This window comes from Salvelinus sp. IW2-2015, linkage group LG20, assembly GCF_002910315.2.
Source record: "Salvelinus sp. IW2-2015 linkage group LG20, ASM291031v2, whole genome shotgun sequence".
NCBI lineage: Eukaryota > Metazoa > Chordata > Actinopteri > Salmoniformes > Salmonidae > Salvelinus > Salvelinus sp. IW2-2015.
The window spans coordinates 78,201,955-78,222,797 of record NC_036860.1 but is presented as its reverse complement, the minus strand read 5'-3'; the positions used below and the strand labels follow the sequence as shown (position 1 = coordinate 78,222,797).

Sequence of the window (20,843 nt, the reverse complement as noted above, 5' to 3'; positions counted from 1 at the left end):
GGCTGGGGGGACACTGTGGCATCCGGACCCACACTGCCTCCAGCTTTGGGTTTGGCCTCTGAGAGGCGTTAGTGGACCAGTCTAGGCCTTCAGGACAATGTGGTGAACACATGGTTTCTTCCACCAATGCATCATATCAAATGWGGTGGGGCATATTCTGTACCTGGTTTGAAAGCCATATGTGCAAACGGTTTTACGGTTTTCACAGAACTGCTCGATGCGGGCTGAGCGCCATCCACATTGAGAGTGTATTTAGCCGCTTTCTCGGCATGCCATGACGGATGCCAAGAGGGACCCATGGCTGGCTACCCATTGCTCTCCAAATTTATGAAGGGAGTTCGATGTCTGTGTCCAGCAGTGGCCCCCTCGGTGCTAAACTGGAACGTTGGCGTGGTGCTGTCAGCGCTGGCTAAGCCACTCTCGAACCACTAGAGTCGATTACTTTGAAGCATCTATTCGTGAAGGTGGCATTCCTGTTGGCTATTACCTCCACTAAGAGGGTGAGTGAACTTCATGCCTTTTCAGTGAGCACTGAATGTTTTTCAGAATGGGTCCAGACAAGAGGAGTGTCACCCTCCGTCTTAACCCCTCATTCTTGCTGAAGGTCCTGTTTGACAGACATGTGAACCGGCCCTTACAATCATCAAGTTTGAACTCGGCCATCGCTCATCCATATATTTATATGTACATATTCTTATTCCATCCCTTTAGATTTGTGTSTATTAGGGAGATGTTGGGGAATTGTTAGATTACTTGTTAGATATCACTGCACTGTCGGAACTAGAAGCACAAGCATTTCGCTACACACGCATTAACATCTGCTAACCATGTGTATGTGACCAATAAAATTTGATTTGATTTGACATTTGTCAAATCATGCTCCTCCCGCGGCTGGGTGTGTTTTTCCCCAAGTGTGCTCTGCCTGGGTCAGGGCCTTGGACACTTACACAGACACAGGCAATACGACAGTCTGATTGGCTATTCATTTGCTATGGTGAGAGAGTTCAGASCCTATCGATACAAAGACTCTCACATTGGATTGTGGACACTATTACTACAGCATATCGGCTGGCCAGCCATCCTCTGCCGTCTGCTGTAGTGGCGCATTCTACTAGAGGAGTAGCTACATCGTCTAGCACCTTTTTCTAGGCACTATCGACTATTGTTGCCCCCGCCAATGAGGTCGGAACGGCTGTTGCCTCCGCTTCCCTGAGTGGGGAAAGAGGGACATAGCAACTATGACTGCCTACTATGACTGCCTACAACTATGACTGCCTAACTATGACTGCCTACTCAGTCCTACAGGACTTTGCTCTATGTCTGGCCCTTACCTAGTTCACCGATTCATTTGTTATTGTGATACCATATCCTCTTTGTCGGTGATCAACGGCGCCTCGAAAAGGACACAAGGTGGAGGCAGCTATTTAAGGGGGTCAGGTGCAGCACTACCCGGTACACGGGACTAATCTGAAATTMTTACTCGGAACGTATGCGGAAGAATACCATATTGAAGTGATCCAATAGCACACATAACCGTGGTTACATACGTAACCTTTGTTTCCCATCTCCTCCAAAATKATCTGTGTACAGTATTTCATCACAGTTTCTAAACCTAGAGGCGCAACATTGAGAGATTTCTGGGAACACTTGCGAAACAGGCCAAGCAGACCAGGCCGGGGTTTAGAGTTTGAGAAGTCAACGAGAGAAGTGAAAAATTCTTCCTTAGTTGTTCATTTTCTCTAAATCTAAAGGCACAATCTAGATGTGAGCCAACTTGTTATTACTCCAACCTTGTGAAAGTGACAAACTGACACATTTTAATTTTAGCCAAAAACAACTTCATATCGAACGAGTGCCTTTGATTCGACGGCCTGCACATGCGCAGTTCGGAAGGAGACGACAGTTGGACCCGATGATGTGTTTCTGCACATGATCTTAGCTAGCCAACGTAACCTTGACATCACCTACAAGTGTGRTCAGGGTTTTCCATTGGAGAAGCAGTTTCTGCCTGTACTATCTTTGATTTTATTCTCTTGCACGTCTCTTCCTTGTTTGGGTGTGTCGTCACTTCCTTGTTTGGCCGTAGATGACTATTACCAGCTCATCGCCCTCTACTGTCCCGGGGTAATATTGCCGGTTCTCCCCTTTTTTCATTTTTCAAGCGAACATCTAGGGAAATTTGCGAGCACAYTCGTTCGCAGGGTTGCCATGTCCATAGTTTTCTGACAATTGGGCTACTATGAAAACAATGTCGCGGGTGAAAATGTATTGGTCACGGGTTGTGGGTTTTTGGGCTGCTTCTAAATTGCACYGCGGCCGCCAYGGCATTTCTCTTAAAAAACTATATATACAGTATATTTTACTGTGACCTGCTGCTACTGACTATCAGGCAGTAAGCAAGCAGGCTGTTGCTGACGGAGGCAGTGGTGTGGAGGGKAGGGCCGGAGGGGTGTGTGTRTGTGTTCAGAGCACTGGCTGAGAGAGYGCTGCAGCACGAGCACCTCGTTGCAACTTGTAGGTAGGATAATTGTAGGTAGGATAATTGTAGGTAGGATAATTAGATTGGTCATTATGTAGATACCTATTTCCAACCCTTTTCCATAAGACATATTAAACTGCTAGAACTGATATAACGGCAGCAAAGCACTGGAAAACGACTTTAGTCGCGCTAGAGCACTTTAGATAAATTTCATCAGTGTGGACTTTTCTTATAGAAAACAGTATCATGGGAAGGGTTTTACTCATGCTCAGTTCTTGGGTCTCAAGTGCTGTTCAGGTGGAAACTCCCTCGCATGCTACTGACATTAAATGTGTAGAATGATACATTTGCATCTGTTGGCCATCAAGTAGGCTATTAATTTATATGCCATTGCAGACTACTGTAGCCTACCATTTGATACAATAAATGTGTTGAAATGACGATATTACTGGAGTCATTGTAAATACATTTGTGCAACTTGTCTTGCCTACCTGGAGCTGGCAAACAGATTTAATAAATAGCCTATTACTTCAGCCATGTTTAGTTAATTAAATTGGAAGTTATCAATTGTGTTCATGGTCACAGCTCTATGCAAATGTATCATTCTCCACATTTAATGTCAGTTTCATTGTGGACTTTCCCTGAAATTAGATGTTGGCCTATCAGTGGCTAGGCTACCTGCATCTAGCTCAACAAACCATGGCAAAGTTGAATTGCAATTATAAACCCAGATTTTAGTCAGTAGTCTATGCCTATTGACATAACAAGTCAATCTCGTAAATAGGCCATATATAATTGTTTGCAGTGGCGACCCGTCATTCAGAGCAGGGGGGTCAGAGCCCTACCTGTTTTGAGCCTCACATTTTTAGCAAAAAAATTATAATACAAAAAATATGTTTTGGGGGGGCTTGCCTGTTTTGCATGTTATTTTTGCATTAATATGTGTCACATATCAGTTTGAAAATAATGTTAAAAAATATATACGTATCATTGCGTTAATAGAGCTGCATACAAACATGGTCTCTTTTTGTTTTCTTGAGTAAGGCAGCTCCAAAATGCAGGTGTTTCAGCCTAGCTCAGTGCTTTCTGTGGTGGTGGGGCAAGCCAGCAGGAAATACAGAGTGTTGCACCGTGATTGGCTCAGTGTTCTGTCACTCATGGGGACACTACGTCACTGCCAAGTCTAAGGGTAGATCTTGAAAATTCTAGCCCCTTGGGTGCTGCCATAGATTTACATTAGAAGTGCCCATCCAAGAAGGCTCAAGGTCATTGGCCACAGATAAAATTACATCAAATCATGTTTTGTCTACAGTAGCTTTGATTGGACTTTCAAAATCTTAGCTAGCAGTAATCATCATAAATCAAGTCGACAATCTACTGGCAAATCCTTTTTAATCCTTGTCATCTGGTGCGGCAGGTAGCCTAGTGGTTAGAGAGTTGGGCCAGTAACTGAAATGTTGCTAGATTGAATCCCTGAGCTGACAAGATAAGAATCTGTCGTTCTGCCCATGAACAAGGCAGTTAACCCACTGTTCCTAGGCTGTCATTGTAAATAAGAATTTGTTCTTAACTGACTTGCCTAGTTAAATWWAAAAAATTGGCCATGATGTCAATGATGCATAATTTGTGCCGCGCTCAAAACAACTGTTAACTCGAAACTGCAAAATCTGACTTTAGTGAGTTCAAGACAATTGGGAACTCAGGAAAATGAGCTACGGCTGGGAAAATAGGTTTTGAACTTTCATACAACTCGGAATTGTAAATTGGGAACTTGGGCATCTTTCTAGAGCTACGACCTGAAGATTACTAACTATTTTTTTTCTTCCTAGAGTTCCCAGTTGCCTTGAAAGCACCATGAATCCAGAGAATTCCAGACTTTGATAGCAAAGTTTGATTAAAAAAACATTGGCCACGAAGACTGCCGCGCATAATCAGTTTGTCACAGCACAACAAGGTGAGTCCAAAAATGTTTACTATGCTGCTGCATAAATGATGTAATATGCCAGGGAGATAGTATTACTTTCTTAGTTACAGTATACATAAGTGTGTGTTGTGTAGTGAGCTGTTAGTAGCCCATGTGCCTCACCCTAATCATTTTGTCTATTTTCACCTCTTAATTTCACCTACTGTTCTGACTTGGTGGTGCACATGTAGCCTATAACCTGTTTTTGAGAAACGTAATCATTGAATATTGTAAGAGCTTTCATTGTCTGCTTATATGCCCCCTTTATTTATCCTACGGTTCTGACTTGGTGTACAGGGAGAACACTGTAAGAAGGTGCATGTTCTGAATTCTGTCACAGTACATTTCAAAGGTGCTGAACGTCCTTCCTAGCTCGCTCATTAATGTCTTAAACGAATTTATAGATTGCCTCTTATCCGCTTGTCGTCCCCTTATGCCATAGCTTGTACATCTTAATTGTCAGTAGAAACCACATTTGTTTAAGCAAGTCAGCCATATCAGCTATATATTTTTTAAAGACAGTAAATTAGGCTGAATGAACTGTTTCGCTGCCAGACAAGGCTCTGCTGACAGCCAGGTGTAGCAGTGGTATAGTGCAATTAATCTATTGTTTAGTGTTGTGTTGTGTAGTGGCTTTGCTGGCATGYATCCCACTTTTTGTTCTTGTTGCCCCACCAATAGATTTACATGCTAAAATCACCACTGATTGTTTTGTAGTCTTAACATCTGGCACATAATAATGGCACAATTGCCAGAAAATAGCCTAATATAATATTTTTGAAGTTTGTCCAAGTGTTTCTTGCACAGAGATTTCGAGATCCTCTGTCTAATTTACATCACTCAAACTCTCCTCAAACTCTCCTGTCGGATTTATCTATAGTTATGCACATGCGCAAACTGGATTTATTTACAATTATAAACTAGGTGGTTTGAGCCCTAAATGCTGATTGGTTGAACTCTGTGGTATATCAGACTGTGTACAACGGGTATGACAATAAACTACTTTTTACTGTTCTAATTACGTTGGTAACATGATTATAATAGCAATAAGTCACCACAGAGGTTTGTGGTATATGGAGACATATTCTTAAACTTGGAAGAATTATTATTTTGATGGAAAACCGAATGTTGCTTCTTAGCCTAGGTCATTACAAATTACGTCGATATTCCTTCTTAATTCGCTCGATAATGTTATGAAAAAAGCTTTATTGGATAAATGTGACAACTCCTCTCTTGCTGCAACATGTGGGTTAATTTTCAGGACCTGTGGGCAGGTTTTGACTGGTCATTGATCCAGTTATTTTAGCTGGACCTGGCAACCCTGCTCGTTTGGTACTTGGCTATTCCCCAGTCGAATCGAAACATGTTGACCCATTTAAAGAGACTACATTTYAGTTTTGTCTGCGTGCAGTAGGGTCTTTGTCAAGGTGAGTGAGGTTTAATAAATCCAATTTTTTTTACACAAATTAAATGTTGTACTTCAAAAAGTATCTAAACATGTTTGCCCACGTAAGCCATGCCATGTATGTGAATCCTGATTCTAAATTATTTCAGAAGAGAAACGTATACTTCGATTTTTCATGATTGTTGACTATTTGATCCACAGTTAATGGACATGACCAAGGCAACTAGAATTCAGTTAAGTAACAATATCAACCATACTGGGAAATGTGAAAACGCAGGGAGAGCGCCATATCACGGTGAGACTATTAATAACTGGGGGCAATAAATTACTGTGGCAAAAAAAGGAGAGTGTTGTTGGATTACTTTACATAGACAACAGAGGGCAGTGTTGACAAAGAATCAAAGGTTTTCAATAAAGGCCATTCAATAAAAGTGTAAAGTTGGATAGGCACTCTAAATCTACAACTTTGTAATTTRATATACTGATTATCCTGMATTCAATAGTAAAGCTCCTRACTGARGCCYWCTTTTSTTMCAGATCAGMRTTAACAAGGGAGCWCTTGGGCCAGTACATCTCARACACCCTCAGCCACATTCACASAGTGAGGGAGTTCTGTGACAKGCATTCCAAATGGGCCCTTCAGAGGGAGACAGAACTRGAAATGATGAGGGACATCAAGSAGARGGCAGASAGAATTGACCTTAAGTTCGACCATGTCCGTAACTCAGMGACCAAGGCCAAGGCGTTTGGGGAGTTCGTATGGAGCGGTCTGACCCAGGGGACTGCAGACAGTAGGCGTGAGGAGCTGGAGAAGGAGCTGGGAGCTGTACTAAAGGACACTCTGGGAGGCCTGGAGAAGCTGGATTACTTCCTGCATGCTGTGGAGTGTCTGGCGGTCACCTGTCTGTTGGTGTTTGAGGAGAACAGGTTCCTCTGTCTGCCTCAGGGGACGAGCCCTGCCAGTGTTCAGGCTGTCATCACTACTGCCAGGATATCCTGCCCTCTCCTCATCCACTTTAAGAGGGATGCTAAGTCCTTCTTTATGCCCAGCCTCCTCAATGTAGAGGTGCTGGCCCTCCAGCTGGACAGATACATACAAATCAGCCAGCAGGTCTGTAAAAGAATGGAGAAGGGGTAAGTGGAGCTCCTATCACAATTTCTTCAACATTAACTTATGTAATGTTCTTTATTGCCATTTTACAAACATTTGATGTCCATTCTTTCCTTCTAGATTACAAATCAGACAACAGCCTGAGAATAAACTTGGGTAAGATCCCTCACACAGTTTTAATATCAGCATGTATATTACATTAGCATAGTTGTATTATTTTCCTTTCATTTTTGTCCTTCTCAGATAGGTCATTTKACAAGGTTCTTTGGCTTATGTGATATAATTCAAATGCCACAAAATAATGTAATGAATATAATTTAATGTTGAAATGAATATTCATTACTACAGTAGCTCCATCAGTCAAATGACGTTTTGGAAAAAGAGGAATGACATCCCTGTGGTCAACCTTGGTGATGTGAGTGAAGAGTCCATACAAAATATGCTCCAACATTTGAATCAGCTGAGTGAGACCAGGTAGGTTATTCTGCCATGGTTTGGTTCTTCTCTTAAAACTTATGTTGACATTCTTTAACAAGATTCAAGAACTAGTCTATTGGAAAACAGTAAATAGATATCTTTCCCCTCCGACAGGATGGACCCGTACGTCAGACTAACGTTCCTGTTCCAAGGGGCTGCTCAGCGCTTCATTGGCCGGTTCAGCCAGCGCCGACCCAGGATGGAGCAGTTTCTGACCGAGCTGGAAGAAAATGCTGTGCAGCTGGACAGGATGAAGCTGGGGGCTAAGATCTCCAGTGTGGCAGGCAGCTCAGTGGGGGCGGCTGGAGGGATCCTATCCATCGTGGGCTTAGCTCTGACCCCTGTCACTGCTGGGGTGTCACTGGCTCTCACCATTGCAGGGGTCAGCCTGGGGGTCACCAGTGGGGTCAACAGTTTAACTACTGGTATCACAGAGATGAAGGTCAATAGCATCCATKAGAAGAAAGCCAGWRAAGTCTTCCAGARTTTCATGGAGGATGTGGAGAGTCTCCAGGAGTGTCTGGAGGATGTGGCCAGGAATATAGAGCCCATYYTGGGGCAGAGCAGGGTGGACATGGTTGGAGCARGGAAGGTGATTGCCACCACTTGGACCATCGGAAAACGCATTGACTCCCTAGTTGACCTTTCCTCAGGTTTTAAGTCAGCAGAAGTCCTTAGAAACAAAGAWCTGATCACAAGCRCTGGTAAGTTGGCGCTCCAGGAAGGCAAAGTAGCACAAAACCTGYCCAAGCTAGCCGAGGACATCCCRGACATTGGACAGGTGGCCAAAGGCACCCCACTAGYCCTCTCYAAGTCAGCGCGGGCTGGTCTCATCACCCTCAACGCCCTCTTCATTGGCCTGGATGACTTCTTCATCTGTAAAGACAGCGTCAGCCTGGCCAAAGGCAGCAAGAGTGAGAGATCCCAGCTCATCCGTGCCAGATCAGCATTGTGGCGCACAGAGATGGACTCCTGGCAGAGGATCCATGACACGCTGTGTAGAGGTCTATTAACATTAGAGAAAAGTCGGATCATCCTGGAGCAGCCATTTTACCCTCTGGAGGAGAAGCTGAGAGGGAAGAAATCGATGTGTATGACACAGTAGGACAACATAAATGACTTAACAGTCTGAAGTTAGGGCCTCTCAAACATACTGTACAGTGGCACTTAGAATGTTCAACAATTAAAAATAAAGAGATGACACAAAGCACTTTTTTCATTTTCATCAATCATTCTGTACACAAGTCTAATTTTATAATCAACTTTACAATTTAATGTTATAATAAATTAAACAATCTGTTCAATTTAATGAAACGTATTCAGCTTGGCACTTTGCTTTTTAAAGTAGTATGTTTAATATCATGGCCATATGTTTCCAAAATATGTGTTCAGAGTAGTCACAATACTGAAAGTGAAATGTAATAATGTTTTCAATATTGTGTTGGTGACATGTACCTTCATACACAGGAGACTCACATTCCTCACTTCACTGGAAGTTGAAGACCTCTTGCAAAGGGACAGATCGAAATGTACTGGGGGGAGGGGCTTGTCCAACTGAAGTTGTCCTAAAAAATGATGACACCCTCCCCGAAGTTACACATTTTTTCACATGACCCTCCCCTTGTACTGTAAAATAAATTGAACACCCTCCCCCCTCATAGAATTAATACTAAATCATTGTTACGACCACAAATAACAATAACTGTACCGAGCCTGTGTTTATAATCGTGGATATCGACTTTACTACTTCAGCATGCTTGTGTGGCACAGTTAATGCGACACAGGGCTACGGGCCAGAAGATTGAGGGTTTGCCRACCACCACAGACAAGTTCCCTCTCCCTGCCTGTTTCATGACACTACGATCAGAGCCGGCTGCAGACAATAATCAGCTAGGGGTGAATCAGGTTTTCTAAATGTTTATGCCATATTTATAATTATAAATATATGCAACAAATGTTCCACCAACATGTTTCTGTGCCAATGACCACACAAACAATAAACAAAGCATACCGACTTTGGGCACTTCAAAATCATGRTTTACGTTTTCAACACCACAACAAATAGAACATGTCAATCTCCACAAACAGAAAATTGAAGGCTTGGCTTGACAATCTCTGAATGTCATTCAACTTTTTGGTGTTTTGTAACAKATGCCTCTTTCCATTCATCAAATGGCCACTGCACAATTTGGATTGATGGATTTTATTTGTCAGTTAAAGAAATACATACTGTATACAATGCATTCGGAATGTATTCAGACACCTTGACTTTTTCCACATTTTGTTACATTACAGCCTTATTCTAAAAATGATAAAATATTTTTTTCTCATCAATCTACACACAATACCCCACAATGACAAAGCAAAACAGGTTTTTAGAAATTTTAGGAAATGTATTAAACTTTCAAAACAAAAATACCTTATTTACATAAGTATTCAGACCCTTTGCTATGAGACTGAAAATTGAGCTCAGGTGCACCCTGTTTCCATTGATCATCCTTGAGATGTTTCTACAACTTGATTGGAGTCCACCTGCGCTAAATTCAATTGATTGGACATTATTTGGAAAGGTACACCTGTCTATATAAGAACCCACAGTTGACAGTGCATGTCAGAGCAAAAACCAAGCCATGAGGTCGACGTGAAGGAAAAGTAGCCAACAAGTGCTCAGCATATGTGGGAACTCCTTCAAGACTGTTGGAAAAGCATTCCAGGTGAAGCTGGTTGAGATAATGCCAAGAGTGTGCAAAGCTATCATCAAGGCAAAGGGTGGCTTCTTTGAAGAATCTAAAATATATTTTTATTTGTTTAACACTTTTTTTGGTTACTACATGATTCCATGTGTTATTTCATAGTTTTGATGTCTTCTTAATTATTCTACAATGTGGAAAATAGTAAAAATAAAGAAAAACACTTGAATGAGTAGGCGTGTCCAAACTTTTGACTGGTACTGTATATCATATATAAAGGAAGAGAAGCTTATGCCTAACCGCAAAGATATACAGTGGGGAGAACAAGTATTTGATACACTGCCGATTTTGCAGGTTTTCCTACTTACAAAGCATGTAGAGGTCTGTAATTTTTATCATAGGTACACTTCAACTGTGAGAGACGGAATCTAAAACAAAAATCCAGAAATCACATTGTATGATTTTTAAGTAATAATTAGCATTTTATTGCATGACATAAGTATTTGATCACCTACCACCAGTAAGAATTCCGGCTCTCACAGACCTGTTAGTTTTTTCTTAAGAGCCTCCTGCTCTCCACTCATTACCTGTATTAACGGCACCTGTTTGAACTCGTTACCTGTATAAAAGACACCTGTCCACACACTCAATCAAACATACTCCAACCTCTCCATGGCCAGACCAGAGAGCTGTGTAAGGACATCAGGGATAAATTGTAGACCTGCACAAGGCTGGGATGGCTACAGGACAATAGGCAAGCAGCTTGGTAAGAAGGCAACAACTGTTGGCGCATTATTAGAAATGGAAGAAGTTCAAGATGACGGTCAATCACCCTCGGTCTGGGGCTCCATGCAAGATCTCACCTCGTGGGGCATCAATGATCATGAGGAATGTGAGGGATCAAGCCCAGAACTACACGGCAGGACTGGTCAATGACCTGAAGAGAGCTGGGACCACAGTCTCAAAGAAAACCATTAGTAACACACTACGCATCATGGATTAAAATCCTGCAGCGCACGCAAGGTCCCCCTGCTCAAGCCAGCGCATGTCCAGGCCCGTCTGAAGTTTGCCAATGACCATCTGGATGATCAAGAGGAGGAATGGAGAAGGTCATGTGGTCTGATGAGACAAAAATAGAGCTTTTTGGTCTAAACTCCACTCGCCGTGTTTGGAGGAAGAAGAAGGATGAGTACAACCCCAAGAACACCATCCCAACCGTGAAGCATGGAGGTGGAAACATCATTCTTTGGGGATGCCTTTCTGCAATGGGGACAGGACGACTGCACCGTATTGAGGGAGGATGGATGGGGCCATGTATTGCGAGATCTTGGCCAACAACCTCCTTCCCTCAGTAAGAGCATTGAAGATGGGTCGTGGCTGGGTCTTCCAGCATGACAACGACCCAAAACACACAGCCAGGGCAACTAAGTAGTGGCTCCGTAAGAAGCATCTCAAGGTCCTGGAGTGGCCTAGACAGTCTCCAGCCTGAACCCAATAGAAAATCTTTGGAGGGAGCTGAAAGTCCGTATTGCCCAGCGCCAGCCCCGAAACCTGAAGGATCTGGAGAAGTTCTGTATGGAGGAGTGGGCCAAAATCCCTGCTGCAGTGTGTGCAAACCTGGTCAAGAACTACAGGAAACGTATGATCTCTGTAATTGCAAACAAAGGTTTCTGTACCAAATATTAAGTTCTGCTTTTCTGATGTATCAAATACTTATGTCATGCAATAAAATGCAAATTAATTACTTAAAATCATACAATGTGATTTTCTGGATTTTTGTTTAGATTCCGTCTCTCACAGTTGAAGTGTACCTATGATAAATTACAAACCTCTACATGCTTTGTAGTAGGAAAACCTGCATAATCGGCAGTGTATCAAATACTTGTTTCTCCCCACTGTATACTGTATATATTCCAGTGGCATGCTAAAATACCGGCATGCATTTCTTCATGTCAGATAGCTACTGCGTCTGCTATACAGATATAGACGTACAGAATGAGGGTAATTTGTACATTTTCGATCCAAATATTTTGTATAAAGATGAGCATTATATTTTAGATTATAGGATTAACTCCGATAGGCCTTAATAACAGCCACACCATACCAAATGTTTCTAAACTTTATTAGGGTAATATCAAATGTATGTCAAGCCATTGTTTATAGGAAAAATACGAGCAGAAGAGCAAATGTAAACCAGGTAAAAAACGCACTACCCTCCCAGTGTCCCCCCCAAAAACATACAATCCTCCCCAAAGCAAAAAAAAAGTTTGTCAACCCCCCAGTAAATTTCGATCAGTACCTAAACGGCAACGAAACATGTTACTGCAATTTATTCTGATGCTGACTTGTGTGAAAAAGTTTCTAGGAGATGTTAAATGAAAAGGGATGGTTCCTGTCTGGTCTCATTTGTTTTAACAATAATAGGCCTAGTTGCTGGTGTTCTGAAACACCATTGTAAAAAATGATAGAATAAATCCTATTTTTTAATTGGTCGTTTGTACTGCGTTCTCATTTTTATCATGACATAATTTAATACCGGTCATCACAGTGATGCAGCCTGTAGTCATATGTACAGCAAAAAATGTCGGGCTGTATCACCGCCTGGTACGGCAACTGCACAGCCCTCAATGCAAGGTTCTACAGATGCAAAACACATCACCGGGGGCAAACTACCTGCCCTCCAGGACACCTACAGCACCTGATGTCACAGGAAGGCCAAAAAGATCATCAAGGACAACAACCACCCGAGCCACTGCCTGTTCACCCCGCTATCATCCAGAAGGTGAAGTCAGTACAGGTGCATCAAAGCTGGGACCGAGAGACTGAAAAACAGCTTCTATTTTAAGGCTATCAGACTGTTGAACAGCCATCACTAACATACAGAGGCTGCTGCCAACATACTGACTCAAATCTCTGGCCATTTAAATAAATGGTATCACTAGTATCACACGCCACTTTAATAATGTTTACATATCCTACATTACTCATCTCATATGTATATACTGTATTCTACACCATCTACTGCATCTTGCCTATGCTGCACGGCCATCGCTCATCCATATATTTATATGTACATATTCTTATTAATCCCTTACATTTGTCTGTATAAGGTAGTTGTGAATTTKTTAGATTACTTGTTAGATATTACTGCGTAGTCGGAACTAGAAGCACAAGCATTTCGCTACACTCGCATTAACATCTGCTAACCATGTGTATGTGACCAATAAAATTTGATTTGATTTGAAGACAAAGGCATTGTGTTGTACAACAGAACACAATAAGAACCCTCCATATGTTTTACCTGATCTTTTCTGCTTCCACAAAACTTATTGTAATGGTGATTATAAATAATCCTAAAACATGAGTTCCTTATCTGTAATCCTATATATACAGAAAGTGTTAAATCCCTTGACCATATCATTTATCTCTGGACTTTGGCCTGGAAAAGGAATCACTTTTCAACATTTTGCATACAAGGAAACAAAACCAGGAAGACTTGCATAGGACAGCCTGAGAGGCAATAGCTTTTTACAGCCAGTGTCATGCCCTGTTGCCTTGGAAACAGTCAACAGGTATGGTAATCAAAGGCAGCTATATACACACATTGTACCTGTGATAATCAGAGCCAGTTTGTGATTGATTCTATGTCTGTTTTCAGGAATGCTTGGTAATGGCAATTATAATGATTCACATTCACAAACAGTACATGTCAGTAAGTATACACATTATGCTTGTGTCATCAGGAAGTCAGCAAATTCTTAATCTCCCTCTTCTCTTTTATTGTGTCTTACAGCTCTGACTGACAATGATCCTGAGGTCAGACCAGGTGAGGTGTGGTGGGGCTGATGTAGGATCTGAACTGTTCACCACACATCCTGTTGAAACACACACATAGAGCATGTAGCCAGCTACATTTGTACATTTACATTTAATTGAGTACATGATCAATTGTTGATAAATATGTACAGTTTTAACATTAAAATGTTGTTTAAGTGCAGTGTATTTACACGGTTCCTAGACAACAAAAATCAATTTAGGAAACATTATGAGAATGCAATTGGATCCTTTAATGGTGAGAAAATACTATGAGGAAATATTCACTGAGATGTGTCAGTTAGTGTTGGCTCATTACATGGTCTGGTGGAGAGCTGATAGGTTTTAATGATAAACATCTCTCAATATAGTGGATATGTGATCTCTCTTCTGGCCTCCCTACTCTACCTCCTCTGTCTCTTCCTCCATTTCCTTCCCCTCAAAGCCTTTCAGACCCTCCTCAGCTTTGGTTACTGTACTCCCTTTCCCTCTCTATGAGAGACTGAAAATAGGTTGTAGATTAAATTGTCTTTATTATCAAAAGGCAGGATTAATACACAATTCCCAAGAACATTTTCTGAAATATAGAGAACTAGAAAATACCCTGCTAAGTTAGAGAAGCGGTAATACGTATTACGTTATGGTCCACCATAACATATATCGCCTTTCTGATTGGCCTTGAAATCATACCCGTAACACCAAACAAAGCTTTCAGTTTCTACTGATACATATAGCATTTCAAAAGTAAATCCCAAAGATGGCTTAAAGATGACATGCACACCATTTCCAGTAGTATATAAAAAGGAAATCACTACAATGGATCATAATTCAATAGGATGACTATGCTGTGGATAATGCAATCACTGTTATTGTTTAATGTCGGATTGAGAATTAGTTTACTTCCAATAACCAGTGGATTATCTTCCTAAATGAATGACAGACCAATCTGGTAAATCAATACATTTTTTAAATTGTTGCTTTACATCAAATTGTATAATTGATTTTAAATGATCAGCTTGAATATACTGAATTATTGATGAAACCTGCTTCTGCAGGGGTACAAACTCCCCTCTTCAAAGACCTCAAAGACTGGTAAATCATTGCGTCATCCTGCTATGTTATACTCATCCTAGGGCTCTATTCAATCCGTATCGCGGAAGTTCAGCGTTACAGCGTGATTGAAAGGTAAAGGCAGTGGAGACTGCATTCACGGTAAACGTTGCATATATCGACTCAATCGGAAATTCTTTACATTTCTATTGCGTAATCTGTAACTTTTCAGCGATACAGATTGAATAGAGCTCAGACTAATTTACTCTCAACTTTTCATCCAGATGGTAAAATGGGTGTTCCAGGATTCTCTGGCTCTTCTTTAACATTAATAGACCTCTACACAGCGAGTCATGGATCCTCTGCCAGGAGTCCAGCTCTGTGCGCCACAGTGCAAGGATGAGCTAGGATCTTTCACTCTTGCTGCCTTTTGCCAGGCTAATTCTGTCTTTACAGATAAAGACAACATCCAGGCCAATGAATAAGACATTGGCGGGGATAGAAAGAGCTTTGCCGTCCTGGCGCGCCAACTTACCAGTGCTGGTGATCAGATCTTCATTTGTAAAGGCCTTCACTGCCTTCAAACCAGAGCCACAGTCCACTATGGAGTCGATACCTTTTCTGATTGCCCCAGTAGTGCCAATAGCTTTCCCTGTTCCAACCAAGACGTTCAACCCTCTCTKCCCCAGGAGCACCTCCTTTCTAGCCACATCATCCAGACACTCCTGGAGACTCTCCACATCCTCCATGAAATTCTGGAAGACTTCTCTGGCTTTCTTCTAATGAATGTTATTGACCTTCATCTCTGTGATACCAGTGGTTAAACTGTTGACCCTTCTGGTGAACCCCAGGCTGGCTCCTGTAATGGTGAGACCCAGTGACACCCCAACAGTAACAAGGGACAGAGCTATGCCCGCGATCGAGAGGATCCCCCCAGCTGCCCCCACTGAGCTGCCTGCCACACTGGAGATCTTAGCCCCCAGCTTCATCCTGTCCAGCTGCACAGCATTCTCCTCCAGATCTGTTAGAAACTGCTCCATCCTGGGTCGGCGCTGGCTGAACAGCCCAATGAATCACCGAGCAGCCTCTTGGAACAGGATTGTCATTCTGAGGTGCTGGTCCTTCCTAAGAGAAGGGAGAGAGATTCAACATATATTTACTGTACTCAAATAGACCTACTGTACACTCCCCTCCATATGTATTCGGACAGTGAAGCTACGTTTTTTTGTCATCTACACTGTAGTGCCCCCAATTAAATCAATCTGTGGACACCGTAGATCGAAATGGCTTGCATTGAGTGATAGCCCTGGTTCCCAAAGACACAGGGATCCCCCGRACACACATTAATCACACCTGAAGCATGCGCAGAACCATGTAAACAGGTGCACGAGCTCGGCAAGTATGCATGCTTCAGGTGATAGGAATCTGAACGCACTACCAGCGCTTTGAAAAGTGGATTTAATTATACTTTCCTGTGGATATATTGTCTCACATTCCTACCTGCAAAAGGACCAACTGCACGGACAACCAGTAAAGAAAGTTCAAATGTAATTGTATTCAACATGCTGGCATGTAGAGGTTGTGAGAGGACAAATGCTCATTTTTGCACGATGTAGAATTCAGTTAAATTCAACTTTGGGTTTTCAGGCTAAGGTCAACCCTGTAATGTGAACTGAACTCTCGTTTTAATATAGTAATACTATTCCTTAAAAAAATTAAAAAACATGAATAAACATTGAACATCTAATAGTCAAATCATAGTGAGAAAGCAGCCGAGTGGATTCTTCTCTTTTTGTCCATTTTGTGGTGGAAAACTGAGCGTGTCGACGAGCATAACACATCAACACAGAAAAACGTTGGTTGTAAAGTTGATCTTTATGACAGAATGTTATAATTAGGTGAAATATATATATATATATATATATAGTTATTTTTGGCAAAATTACACTACCCAAAAGGCACTCTATCCATGGAATGACACCTGCCCTGTTAGCCCAAATAAAGAGTATTAAGGAGAATACACTGTATCGTGTGTAATTACTAGGTAGGACCATGTTTTTTTACAGGCATTTTAAATAAACAAATACAATTGTGGGGATCTTCCTCAAATGTACTTTCAGGCTGTCGTAGCATCTTTTTTCAAATGTTTGTATAATGACACTGAAGAGCATTGAAAGTACTACTTTAATACTAATAGAGTGGTGAGAAGGGGCTCTGAGGACCCTTCGTTTCAGGAAGTAATTGACATTCATTGTAGCCATTGGCGCTCTGTAGAGTTGCTATTTTTTCAATTTTTTTGTGTCAGTTAAGTTGTGACATTCCTCGATTACTCATTATATTAATAAAGCATGATTTAAATCAACAAATAAGATAGTCTTGTACCTTTAACATTTTAAAACTGACTATGTGTACATATCTGGCTGTGTTGGCAAAATCACTACATATCCCATTGAGCCAAGCAGGGAGAGGCTGCCTGTTATCACAGTTCCGAGACCAGTCAAAAACATCCAGCTAACCCTACGTCAATGATGCTGGTGGATCTCAAAACAGAACTTGGATCTGCGTTAAGTAGCAATGATATCCTTCGTCACCGTTGTCTTATGACACGACAGATAGCTCAAACCAGTCATGGCTATTCAACAAAACAAATAATTTTWMATTTTCTTGAATTTCTTAGTTACATGATTGTAGCAAAGGACTTTTTGAAGTTGAGGGTGCAGTATTTATGAAGTTTGGCAATGAGGACGAAACTAGCATAGTTGAGCTAACCAGCTAGTTTAGCCAGGGAAAAACAGGGACAACAGGCTTGGGACAGGATATAGCTGGGTGCACATGCACACTAGGCTGTTTCAGGACACAGATTGTAGTATATATGCCCTGATATCAGGAGCTGGTGGTGAAAAGTTTGGCTAAACAATTCAGAGACTGAAACRAATACATCAGATGACAAATATTTAAGGAGAGCGAATCAATATACAATCCCGAAAATCAGCTGTGACTGTAAATAGTCAAACAAAGCTTAAAACGATGTTTTGAGTTAGCCTGAATCCAGAAAATGAATAGTGAAGTTGCTTCCGGACACGGTAGACTCCTCCTCACCACTCTATAGCCTACTAGGCAAGCTACACTGGTGGATTGTGATGGGCATTCCACTTACCTTTCCTCTATCCTGTCACAAAGCTCCTGGCTGATCTGTATGCAACTGTTCACCTAGAAGGCCAGTACTTCTACATTGAGGAGGCTGGTTATAAAGAAGGGCTTAGCATCCCTCTTAAAATAGATGAGGAGAGGGCAGGTCATTCTGGCAGCAATTTTATTTTTGTTATTTCACCTTTATTTAACCAGGTAGGCTAGTTGACAACAAGTTCTCATTTACAACTGCGACCTGGCCAAGATAAAGCACAGCAGTTCGACACATACAACAACACAGAGTTACACATGGAATAAACAAACATACAGTCAATAATACAGTAGAAAAAAAAAAGAAAAGTCTATATTCAGTGTGTGAATAGACAGAGTGCAAATGAGGTAAGATAAGAGAGGTTAGGCAATAAATAGGCCATGGTTGTCACGTTCCTGACCTTATTTCCTTTGTTCAGTCTTGTTTAGTTGGTCAGGACGTGAGCTGGGTKGRCATTCTATGTTATGTGTTTCTATGTTGGGTTTATTGTTTGGCCTAATATGGTTCTCAATCAGAGGCAGGTGTTTGTCATTGTCTCTGATTGGGAACCATATTAAGGTTGACTGTTTTCACTGTTTGTTGGTGGGTGATTGTTGCCGTGTCTGTGTTCGCCACACGGTACTGTTTTCGTTCATTTGTTCACGTCGTTTATTGTTTTGTATTTTGTCAAGTGTTTTTCGTCTTCGTTTAAATATTAAAGTATGCATTCAAACCACGCTGCGCTTTGGTCCGATCCTTGCTCCTCCTCAGACGAGGAGGATTACGACGAGCGTTACAGAATCACCCACCACAAAAGGACTAAGCAGCGTGGTAACGGGCAGCAACAGCAGCAGCAGCAGCGGCCAAAATCTCAGGACTCCTGGACATGGGAGGAGATTATAAACAGAGAAGGACCCTGGGCACAGGCTGGGGAATATCGTCGCCCCAAAGCTGAGCTGGAGGGAGCGAAAGCTGAGCGGCGGAGATATGAGGAGGCAGCACGGCAGCGCGACAGGTACGAGAGGCGGGGGGGGCTAAAGAGGAGTTTGGCTAAGCCAGGTAGCAGACCTGAGCTCACTCCTCGTGCTTATTATAAGCAGCGCGTTACTGGTCAGGCACCGTGTTATGCGGTTAAGCGCACGGTGTCGCCAGTACGTGCCCATAGCCCAGTGCGCTATAGGGCCCCCGAAGTGTCATGTGAGTGTGGGCATCCAGCCAGGGTGATTGTGCCTGCTCAGCGCGTCTGGTCTCCGGTACGCCGTTTCGGTCCAGGGTATCCTGCGTCGGCTCTGCGTGCTGTGTCTCCGGGGCGCTGGGAGGGTGCAGTGCGTCCTATGCCTGCGCTCCGCTCGTACCGGGCAAATGTGGGAGGGAGCCTAAGGGAGAGGTGCGCGTAGTAGGCACATATCTCCAGTGCTCACCCACAGCCCAGTACCACCAGTGGCCTACACCACGCACCAGGCTTCCAGTGCGTCTCCAGAGCCTTGTTCTCTCCACGCACTCGCCCTGTGGTGCGTGTCTCCAGCCGGTACCACCAGTTCCGGCACCACGCACCAAGCCTCCTGTGCGTCTCCAAGCCCTGTGCGCCCTGTTGCTGCTCCCGCACTACCTTGAGGTGCGGGTCCTTAGCCCGGTACCCACAGTTCCGGCACCACGCACCAGGCCTACTGTGCGCCTCAGCCGGCCAGAGTCTGCCGTCTGCCCAGCGCCATTTGAGCTGCCTGCCTGCCCAGCGCGCGTTTGAGCTCCTGCCTGCCCAGCGTCATTGAGCTGCCCGTCTGCCCAGCGCATCTGAGCTGCCCGTCTGCCACACGCCATCTGAGCTGCCCGTCTGCCGCCATCTGAGCTGCCCGTCTGCCCAGCGCCATCTGAGCTGCCTGCCTGCCAGCGCCATCTGAGCTGCCTGCCTGCCCAGCGCCATCTGAGCTGCCTGCCTGCCCAGCGCCATCTGAGCCGTCCGTCTGTCCCGAGCCGTCAGAGCCGCCCGTCTTGTCCGAGCCGTCAGAGCCGTCCGTCAGTCAGGAGCCGCCAGAGCCGCCCGCCAGTCAGGAGCCGGGAGAACAGGCATAGGACGCACTGCACCCTCTGTTCTGCCTGCAGTTATGGAACCCCTACCTGTCCCAGACCTGCTGTTTTCAACTCTTAATGATCGGCTATGAAAAGCCAACTGACATTTATTCCTGATTATTATTTGACATGCTTGTCATTTATGAACATTTTGAACATCTTGGCTCTCTCTAATTCTCTCCTTCTCTCTTCTTTTCTCTCTCTCGGAGGAACTGAGCCCTAGGACCATATGTCAGGACTACCGGGCATGATGACTCCTTGCTGTCCCAGTCCCCTGGCTTGCTGCTGTCCAGTTTTCAACTGTTCTGCCTGCGGTTATGGAACCCCTACCTGTCCCAGACCTGCTGTTTTCAACTCTTAATTATCGGCTATGAAAAGCCAACTGACATTTATTCCTGATTATTATTTGACCATGCTTGTCATTTATGAACATTTTGAAACATCTTGGCCATGTTCTGTTATAATCTCCACCCGGCACAGCCAGAAGAGGACTGGCCACCCCTCATAGCCTGGTTCCTCTCTAGGTTTCTTTCTAGGTTTTGGCCTTTCTAGGGAGTTTTTCCTAGCCACCGTGCTTCTACACCTGCATTGCTTGCTGTTTGGGGTTTTAGGCTGGGTTTCTGTACAG

At 43.1% G+C, this 20,843-nt stretch overlaps 2 protein-coding genes and 1 pseudogene across 4 annotated transcripts in view; 2 read left to right on the top strand and 1 right to left on the bottom strand.

Moving 5' to 3' along the window:
* The first annotated feature begins 5,736 nt into the window (after positions 1-5,736).
* LOC111981427 (apolipoprotein L3) overlaps positions 5,737-20,843 on the top strand; it is a 47,058-nt gene continuing 31,951 nt past the window's right edge. For 2 of the 3 annotated variants that reach the window (XM_070449682.1, XM_070449681.1), the window contains exons 1-2: positions 5,737-5,869; positions 6,049-6,142. In XM_070449682.1, coding sequence (XP_070305783.1) covers positions 6,052-6,142 — 91 coding nt within the window. In that variant the 5' untranslated portion in view covers positions 5,737-5,869; positions 6,049-6,051. Of the gene's footprint in view, positions 5,870-6,048; positions 6,143-20,843 lie in introns of those variants that run through there. The other variant, XM_024012684.3, reaches the window with a different exon arrangement.
* Positions 6,392-8,643, top strand: LOC111980128 (uncharacterized; the record flags this gene model as incomplete). Its single annotated transcript, XM_024010788.3, has 4 exons — positions 6,392-6,981; positions 7,079-7,114; positions 7,307-7,432; positions 7,550-8,643. Coding segments are annotated over 4 exons (1,743 nt in total), but the record flags the coding sequence as incomplete, so codon positions are not given.
* LOC139022485 (apolipoprotein L3-like) lies at positions 15,246-16,044 on the bottom strand (annotated as a pseudogene).